The following is a 10,056-nucleotide window of genomic DNA, read 5'->3' as shown; positions in this document are numbered from 1 at the left end:
TATTTTTGAAAGCACGGTGTGCAGAATATATCCGTCCCAACAAACTCTGTTAACTTTATGTATTACAATATTATATCTGTGCTAACTTTTTTTATTGATTTTCATGTTCCGTCACAATTCCGTGACATTGAATGAATATAACAAGTGATAATTTGTAAAGGCACAACGACGATTCACATTCTTTTCGAGTGAAAAATTATGTGTCCGCTTCTGGAAGCACAATTGGTTCTTGGGTATATGGCACGACTACGTTTTAAAAAGTACTCCTTAACATTAGTTTTTAAGACTATAATATATTATAATAGACCTTATTTACTAACATGTGGTATCAGGCAAAATTAAAAGACATTTTTCTTTTCACTGTAAAAATATATTAATTAATTGTATTCATTCACGGATGCTAGTTACGTAAAAGAATAATGATCTTTATATTGATATGTAGAGCACGCTTGGAACAAAAATATTTGTATTTTTATAGTCATTCGTTTACTGTACGTAATATAGTACGATACGAGTACAGTCTATATAAAAACAATAAAGAAAAATCAATTCTTAATCTCTACTTATTTTAACTTAATTTCTTCTAGTTCTCACACATATATTATGTCGCATATATTATTCCTAATCAGGTCTCCAAATATTTACATATTGCAATCTTCATTGGAATCTACAGACTTTAAATCTCTTTGCTTTACTTTAACGTATTCTCCACCCATCGCAATATTCTCTATCGGTTCTACCGATATCGCATTCGCTATTTTCTGATCTGACAAGTACATATTAACTTTAATCAACGGCGTCTCTATCAAATCACCTTCAGACTGGTTCGCAGTTGATTTCGATTTATTTTTTAAGCTTTCATCCTTCCCATTTTCGTCTTGTTTAGAACATTCGTCGCGGTCGTCTTTTACGGTAGAATTGCTTACTAATCGTTCCGTATTTGTACCAAAAATATTACTTGTAGCTTTGGCGTCAGTTTCTTTTTGATTTGAATTAATTTCACGTTTGTCGCGTTCGTGATTCTGTAAAATATCCCTTCGAAACGCTTGAGCATTTTCTTCCGATTTATTTGCTAACGAAGCAGATACATTTTCCATCTTCGTTTGATTTCGCATTTGTAAAGCAATGGGTACAGAATATTCGTACTGTGCGTTACGATTTTTGCTATTTACAACTGATTTTTCTTGCAAGTTCGACAAAATACTGTCAGGCGTTTCATCGTTTTTGGACAGACCTTTATTATTTCCATTATTACTTGCTAAATCGTTCAGGGATATAGATTTATGGAATCTTCGTTTTATTAAAGCATTTAAAATAGGACCTTTCGGTAAGTCGTTCGAATAATTAGGTTCTTCCTTTGCGTCTGCGTCGTTGATTTTTTCTTGATTAATCACTTTATTTCTTGAAGATTTATCGTTTACATCTACGGCTGGCAAAGAATTTTCATTCTGAATGTTGATTTGCATATTGTCCTCATTTTTCAATTGTTTAACTTCAACATGCTCGTGGCTTTTCGCTTCGTTAAGTTCATTGTTGGATTTCGATTTCTGCACTTTTTCGCCTTCTTTTGTTTTATTTAAAAATTCTTTGTCATGGCCAAACTTTAGAGTTCCAGAGTTATTGTTTTCTTGGAGAATTAACTTTTTACTGAAAGCTTTTAATCGTTTTTCATTTTCTCCAGGGACTTGCATATCCTTCATCACCGCTTGCTCTTTATTTTCTTGTTTGTACGTCTCAAAATCTGTTTTCTCAAGTTTTTTATTCGTCTCTGCTACCAATATATTCGAAATTTCTGCATCTGCAGCGAGTTCTGTTTCCTCCTTTTTAATTGCATCAGAGTTTATAAGGTTATCACTTTTCTGTGTATCAATGAAATTCTTCTTCAAGTCTGGAACAGAACTTTTCTCTCTCTCTCCAGTTTTTAATGGACTAGATTCTACAATCTCTAAAACATGATTTTTCACAAAAGTTTTTGGTTCGTTCGGCAAATCTGCGTCCAACGGTTTCATTTCATTTGCATTTCCCATTACTGGAGCAACTGTAGCTGCTACATTCTCGATAGACTTTTGTGTTTCTACTGCCGGCTTCTCTGTGACAACGATACGCTCGACAGGAATCGGTGGTTCCTGACGTATGTCTTGCGACTTTAGGTTTATCGATTTATCAGGAGCATTCAAGTCTGGCAACTGATCTAGTTTCTCTAAATATTAAATTATATCATAATGTATAGCATGTCTATGCGTGTAACTTAAAAATAATAATTTTTACAAGACAATTTAATAATACCTTTAATATCCTGCAGAATTTCATGGTCATGAGGAATGCTTGCAACCGCGTTGAGATCTTCTTTGTTTAAATTTAACGGTAGATTATTGATTTGACTAAGAGGTTTTGTTGTTGTTATCAATAGTTTTGTATTACCAGATTCTTCCATTGCGTACAAGTTTGCGTACGTGCTCAGAATCATAATGCAGATACCAATAAATAAAATTGCCTAGACAATTAATGTATCGGTATTAATGATAAAGAAATGAAATGGATTAAAATTCGGAAATTTTCTTAGTGACCTTACTTGCGCCAATAGTCTTTCGTTAGTATGTTTGCTGCTAATAGATATAAAGAATATTGCTGGGAATATCAAACATATCATGACTCCAATTGTGGATCCCACTAAACCAAGAACAAACTCTATATTTGGTATTAAGATGCCAGTAATTAGTGAAACAGCCACAATTGCTATAGTAAGGCACCTGAACCTTGTTTCAGGTAAATAATTTACAGATGATTCATGGACATACACCTGCAAGAATTTATATAAATACTGATTAATATATCATACTATTTTTTGATCGAGCGCAACTACATCTATACTAACCCTACGAAACAAGAGGGAATTTAAACTTGCACGACACGGAAAAATGACTAGAGGGAAGCTAAATGCAATGGAGAACACAAATCCCATTTTAATCATTTCAGACGACAAGCTAGGTTCTAAGCTCATTAGCACATTGCCTGTAAATTGAAGGATAATTAATGTAAGTTAATCATACTCAAAATAATAGTACAATGTTTTCTTTTCGGAGTGTACAAGTACCTGTAAAAGGTTGCGTGCAAAATGCAATGTATCCAAAAAATCCGACACACAAATAAACAACAGTACATATGTTTAATGCACCTCGTACAACTTCGTTCATTTTTTCCAGTGAAACATTCGGAATGCTTTCGTATATCTCGAATAGTTGAGTTTGGCAAAATAAAGCCATAGAAAATATAGGTATACATTGTAGTATGCCAGACGGTCTCCAATAATATACATGTTCGTACCAATCTCCGGCAAAAATGTGTTGCATAGACTCCATCACGATCTAAACAAATAAATGTAAGATGTATTAATTTGTAATTGAATTATTTCGAATTTGATAGACAACCAGAGAAATTGCTCACCTTCAATACAAGACAAAGATAGAAAATGATCGTAGCAGTACAAAGACTGGATAAGCTATCAATATTTCGGAGCAATCCCAAAGGTAAAACTATGAAAATGCTTGTCGTCACGAGCAAACTAGTCCTAATATTTTCTGGATTTTTATTGATCACTTTTCCGACAATTTGTGGCCCTAGATCACCCATAATAACAAAAAATGCGATGCATGTTCCCACAAGAAATCCGATGATAAACAACTCCACCAAAAACTTTCCCATTTGACCGAATGCGTGGAACGCCAGAAGTTCAAAATTTCTTCGTCTCGACATTACAGCGGACTTAACAAGAAAATGACAAGCGAGTCGTGATAAGAGGCTGCTCAATAGCAAAACCAAAGTAGCCAACATAATGCCGCATTGCTTGAAACAGAATGGCATAGCGAGAACGCTTACGCCGATGATACTGTTCGCAAGAGTCATAACGTGTGACAACTGAGAAATCATTTTAGCAGGTTTCTTACGAATTTAAATAGAACTTTGTATGTTTTTATAACGACGTTGTTATGAATTAATTATTGAAAATTTTCCAGGGCATGTATTGTGTAGAGTTGTCGTTAAATTTATCTGATTCGAATAAACAATATTTCTGGCTAATTGGTGGTAACGTTGAATCTTCGTGCATTAATTAAGATGATAGTCAATCACTCATTGTTTTCATATTCTAACACACAAGCTTGCTCGAATTCAAGGTTAGAACTGTAGTTTCGTTATTTGGTTTCGTACCACCGACAGAACTACGTGTAGAGCGAATGATATAATTTATTATCATATTGAACGTATCGAAGTTACGCTTCGACTGTTATGGTGTTGATAAGATGCAGTTTTGATAATTAATGTTGTAGAAAAGCATCGAGCGGTCTGTCGACTTTCGAAGACTGCCACCATTTTGATAGAACAAGCACAAGAAGACAAGAAGACCGAAGAAGACACGCGCCACACGTAGCCGCGTGGCGAAAAAAGTGAACACACTAATACACGCGGTAAATTTCTTTATTTTTTATTATAAATATTTAAAAACATTCGTGTTATTCATGTCTGGACATAAATATATATATGTATATCGTAATTGATCTATCTGAAATCGACTTAACTTAGATATACGCAATATTATATCGAATTTCTCTTTGTGTGGTGGTGGATAATTAATTACAAGTAGTAGTAGTAATTACAGTTATAGATATCAATCGACACATTTCACTTTCGATCGAATTATCCATCAACGTGCAACTAAACAAGTTTAGTTTCATTGTGACATATTTTTGAGGCTCAAAGATTTCAATTTTATATACACACTGTTATCAATGTATCTTTTATTCTCGCGCCAATGTCTAAAGCCGCGCGCTTGGAGGGTAACACTATTTTTCTTTTTTTCCATTTCGTTTCTTTTTTAGACGAAGAATGCATCCGCAAATTTCAACGCACAAATATAAATCGATCACGCCACATTACGTTGAACACTTAAAAATTACTCTTGCTTAAGTTACAATCAAAACTTTACATCTACACTTTTGAATTCAATATATTCATTGACCATACTACTAATTTCTTTAAACTTCCTTCTTTGCCGGTCGTTCAATCAAATTTTCCGTATAAAATAAAATACTTTACATATCAAAAAGAATATCGTTATGTTGTTATATATATATATGAATATATATATATATATATATATATATATATATATATATATATATATATGTATTATTGCATGTAGGACTTTGTTTAAATTCTGATTTTTCGTTATGTACAAGAATAGAAAGCAAAAGATTTCTTAAACCATAATACTTGCCCGTTGTAAATACAATCATCTTATTCGACATTAAATCAGGCGTATTAAACAGTTTTATCAAGATCAATGGTTTCTAAAAAAAACAGGACACATAGCGCCCAAAAATGTTCCAATTCGTTATATTTCTACATGATTTATCGAAACGTGTAAATGATAAATTTAGATATCTAGAAGTACTGTCTTACATTCTATGATTTTAAATGGGAACATCGAACAAATGTTACAAAATATCGTTTTCATAGTTATCAAAATTGTCTCTATAATCAACGTCTTTATCTAACATCTAGCTGATTGAATATTCGGTATGCTAAAATACAAAAATTGGATTTGATCAAATCATAGAATTAAACAGACACTGTTCAAGGTATTCATTGATTCGAAAAATATTTTAGGAATAAGTCAATTCGATGAACTGTCAATTTAAGAATACCGGAAAACGTCTGTAAATTTAATGAGATAACAGATTAAAATTGCAGAGCGTTCGGAGTCAATTACACGCTCATACGTGTTCGCGATAACAATGTCGCTTGCTACGAATTCAGCCGATAAGTTTTACTATCGAAGTGTTACGTGTTTCAACCGAAATTTCGAATCGTATCCTGAATTCGTGGCAGCAGCGTACATCATTTTTTTCTTTTCCTTTCATGACTTAAGTTACCTATACTTATCTATACTTGATTTAAATAAGGACTTTTTCCAATTTCTTAAATGTTCAACGGCAACCGTTTATCAGGGATTCGCTCCACTATCTTTTTTCGTTTCTTCGTTTGTGATATTTGCTTTTTCATCTTTTTCGTTTTCTGTAAGACATCATTGAAAAAAGTTTCGTTATAGAAACACGAGAAAAACTGTATTCTTACACAAAGAAATATTTATATTATCGTACATCATTTAAGTACCTTTTGGTTCTGACTTTATATCTTCTTCCTTTTTCAGATCACCTTCTATACCTTCTTGACCTTTCTCTAGGCGAGGTCGTTTTCTGGAACCCTAATTGGAAAACGAGTACACTTTCAATGTGAATGTACGTAAGTCAAATTAAGTTTAAAATAGTAAGGTATTGATTTTCGAAGAAGTAAAAAATTATACCTTGAACGATCTATTATCTCTTCGCCCTCCTTCTCCTTCCTCTTCACTATCGCTGTATTCATTATCATGTTGTATCCTTTTATCCAAATCACGTTGTGGTAACCGTTCATCTGGATTCACTTTCTCTTCAGCCTCAGAATCTTCGATAACCGCACCGTCTTCTGGGATAGGTTGAACTTGTACACCTGGTGCATGTGGTAACATCCGTAGGTTCTCAAATAGTCTGGTCCTGTGACGTTTATTAATGCATAACATAAGGATTGCCTTCGAAAAATATGTCAATATTCGTCAATATTCCAATAGAACGTACTTAATTTTCTCAAGATATTCAGGAGTATTTTGATTCGCCATGTTAGAAGGACTAATGTGCAGCTTAAAATCCGGTCCGAAGTATTCGAAATAATCATTATAAGGTAACTCATTTGCAATTTCAGAACCGAGAGCTACCGATGTTTCGTACGTCCAACATCTAGATACGTTTCTTATTGTGTAGCCACCGCCCCCGACCATTAAGAATGGTAAATTATACTTTTTTACAAATTCAACGCATTTACCGTGGCCTCTTACTGTAAGATTAAAACATCCCAGTCTGTCTCCTGAAAATAATACACAACAAAATGTTTATAACGCGAATCTTATAATATCTTATATACATGTGTATAAATATATAAGATTATACCTGTTAACGAATCAGCACCACACTGTAGAACGACCGCAGAAGGCTGAAAAGTTTCCATTACCTTTGAAATAATAGGTACAAATATGGACTCATAACTTTCATCGTCCATACCATCTCTTAGTGGTATATTGACAGCGTAATATTTTCCCTGTTTGAAATAGAAAAAATTTTACTATAGCACTGCATAACATGCAAACAAAATTGCATTTACATTCTCACAAACTCTTTACCTTCCCTGCGCCAATGTCACGAAGATCACCTGTACCAGGAAAGTATTCGCCGTATTTATGGAAAGAAACTGTCATCACTCTATCAGTAGTATAAAATGCTTCTTCTACACCGTCTCCGTGGTGGACATCAATATCAATATATAAAACTCTTTGATGATATTTAAGTAGCTCTAAGATTCCAAGGACAATATCATTTACATAACAAAAACCGGACGCTTCGCTCTTCTTGGCGTGATGTAATCCGCCTCCCCAATTTATACAAATTTCGGAAGCTTGTTTATTAAGTTTTACTGCTGCAGCTACAGATCCGCCAGCTGATAATTGACAAAACTCGTATAAACCATCAAAAACGGGACAATCCTCTCCGACATTAACTATAAGAAAAATAGAGTTCATTTTAACATTTTTTTTTCTTTAAACAGAACAAAGTTTTAATGAATAACTTTTTCAATAAGTGATCTTACATCTTTGCATTTGTTTGTTATACTCAGACATATTATCGGGCCTTATGGACCTCAGGAACCTAATATATTCATCACTATGGAATTTTGTCATTTCGTCTGCGGTAGCTTTATGAGGTCGCTAAATAAAGAAATAAGAAATTAATTTACTTTCAATCATTGTTGACTGCAATCACTAGGTTGCGGATGTTTATGCAATTTTAAGAGAGAGAAAGTAGAATAAAATAGAATCTTATTTCCAATGGTAGTTGCTGATCTGAAATAAATCAAAATTGTACTAAATTCTGTCACATTTTACATTCTACCTTTTTCTGAAAATCTTCAGAAGCCATAAATGCATAAAGATACGCAGTCTAGCGATCACATTTGATATTATATATTTAAAATAGCTAGTAACATGTAATTAAATAAGAAATATTCTTACATAGATCTCCATTTTTCTATAAAGACCATAATTGAGAAGTAAGTTATGCGTCATCCTTATACGATGCGGTTTCATGGGATGCCCTTGTCCATAATAGTAATTGCCGATATCACCTAAAATAAGAATTAATATTTTCATTTGTTCCATTTTTACCAAGAAAATCTACAAAAATCCATAACTCTGCTTCAAATATAAAAATAAATTCAAAAATGTTAGTCACGCAAAGGGTAAAGCACATATCTATATTACTTGGTATGTACGGTCATCCGGAGTACACTTGAGAATCTTTCGTGTAATTAGTGAAAAAAGAGTATTATTCAACTACAAACGATTAAAGACTCATTGTTTTCAGAGAATTTGCAGCATATACAAGAGGATTTTGTAAATTAGTGTATTTACGTTTATAATGATTCAAATTTTTTATACAATTACCGATTAGTTTACCATAACCTATAATTACTTTGATTCATTTTCAAATATTAGTATTCTTTTAATGAAATCAAATATAGTATTGTATAAAATCAATTCTAATGACGAAAACAATTCCATTAGTACTTAGTTATAAGAAAAGTATTATATGTAATTCATGGGGTCCGATAACGTTGGGTCGCTATTAAGTTTGAATTGCTTTGGAGGTAATTATATATTTAGTATATCAGGGTATGTTATTAGTAAATTTAAACATAAAATAAAATTATTAATATTCCTATTAAAAGTATACGGAAAAATGTATTAAGATTGCAATGTAGCGGAACGTGTAAATACATTAGATAGGTTGATAAAAGCCGACGCTTTTAGTACGGTAACACGGAGTTACGCCTGAAAATCTTTCGCGTTAAGGTCGCCAAAACCGTACAGGAAGGTAGAAAGAATATCATAAATATCAAGTATCATGAACGAAACGAAAGTAAACTATCCATTTTGAAGAACGTACGGTTTAATTAATATAAATATGCTTGGAATTTTATTAACAGATACGAAAATGTATCTATTGTAACCGACACAAACGCGGATAGGCACAAACACATTTTGACAATCTCTTTGTGCGTGTAAGAATATTTTCGCGGGACCGCGAGCTACTAGAAAATTTTATTATTTTTTTCACTCACTATCATAGTAGTAGCAAACACGCTTCTTGCTGTGTGGTAATGTGGACATTTTAACCGATTTCTTTCTGGTGAATAGGAAAATAACTGATATGAATCAAACGCGAACCGCGGAGTGTCGCGGCACCCACCGACAGAACACAGCGTCACTATAAACTCTCCTCTACCACAGACTGCCACAGACAGATCTGCCACAGAGTATTCTCAATCCTCTGTGATCTGTGATTCTACCGTGAATTGAGAACGGCCATCTCAAGGGAAATCAACGTAACCAACTTAGAGAACGAAAATTCTCTGACTACTAATATAAATTGATATAAATATTGTAAATATATCAAAATATATCAGCATATATCAGTGAATTCCAATAAATATATCAACAATATATCAATAAATATATTTATATATATGCATATAATTATTTATATATATAATATATCAGATAAGTAAATTTATTATCTAGATCAAATATATATAAAAAATAATTCAAGTTACTCAGTTCCACTCAGTTCATATTTCTAATGAAAAGTAATATTTCATACTAATTATTAGACTGCGGATCTTTATGCAATTAGGGCTTTTGAAAATTTTCAAAAAATGCTACAAATATAAACATATAAAATATGACAGAGTTTAGTGTACGATTTTAATTTATTTCAGATCTAAAAAGGCTACTACCACGGAAAATAAGATACTATTACAAAACTTGAAAATTGCATAAACATCCGCAGTCTATATACTAATTATATTTAATAAAATAAACCATCGTTTTGATTGATTATGTATTATTTAAAT

The 10,056-nt window shown here is 32.6% G+C and overlaps 2 protein-coding genes across 2 annotated transcripts; both read right to left on the bottom strand.

The window, feature by feature from the left end:
• Nucleotides 1–75: 75 nt before the first annotated feature.
• Nucleotides 76–4,369, bottom strand: LOC143209901 (uncharacterized). Its single transcript, XM_076426199.1, has 6 exons — nucleotides 3,445–4,369; nucleotides 3,095–3,365; nucleotides 2,876–3,012; nucleotides 2,573–2,800; nucleotides 2,287–2,494; nucleotides 76–2,200 (listed from the first exon to the last, which is right to left on the bottom strand). Exons 1-6 carry the CDS (start codon nucleotides 3,925–3,927, stop codon nucleotides 642–644), a joined length of 2,886 nt encoding a protein of 961 aa, XP_076282314.1. The 5' UTR covers nucleotides 3,928–4,369; the 3' UTR covers nucleotides 76–641.
• Nucleotides 4,370–5,981: 1,612 nt separating this feature from the next.
• Nucleotides 5,982–9,461, bottom strand: Hdac1 (histone deacetylase 1). Its single transcript, XM_076426206.1, has 9 exons — nucleotides 9,265–9,461; nucleotides 8,156–8,268; nucleotides 7,735–7,852; nucleotides 7,271–7,644; nucleotides 7,041–7,188; nucleotides 6,672–6,957; nucleotides 6,362–6,590; nucleotides 6,172–6,262; nucleotides 5,982–6,072 (listed from the first exon to the last, which is right to left on the bottom strand). The coding sequence occupies exons 1-9, from the start codon at nucleotides 9,311–9,313 to the stop codon at nucleotides 6,002–6,004; spliced, it is 1,479 nt and encodes a 492-aa protein (XP_076282321.1). The 5' UTR covers nucleotides 9,314–9,461; the 3' UTR covers nucleotides 5,982–6,001.
• Between the last annotated feature and the right edge of the window lie 595 nt (nucleotides 9,462–10,056).

The sequence above is a fragment of the Lasioglossum baleicum genome, chromosome 6 (assembly GCF_051020765.1).
Source record: "Lasioglossum baleicum chromosome 6, iyLasBale1, whole genome shotgun sequence".
In the NCBI taxonomy this organism is placed as follows: Eukaryota; Metazoa; Arthropoda; class Insecta; order Hymenoptera; family Halictidae; genus Lasioglossum; species Lasioglossum baleicum.
The sequence above is the reverse complement of the archived record's forward strand: the minus strand, read 5'-3'. Positions and strand labels throughout refer to the sequence as shown.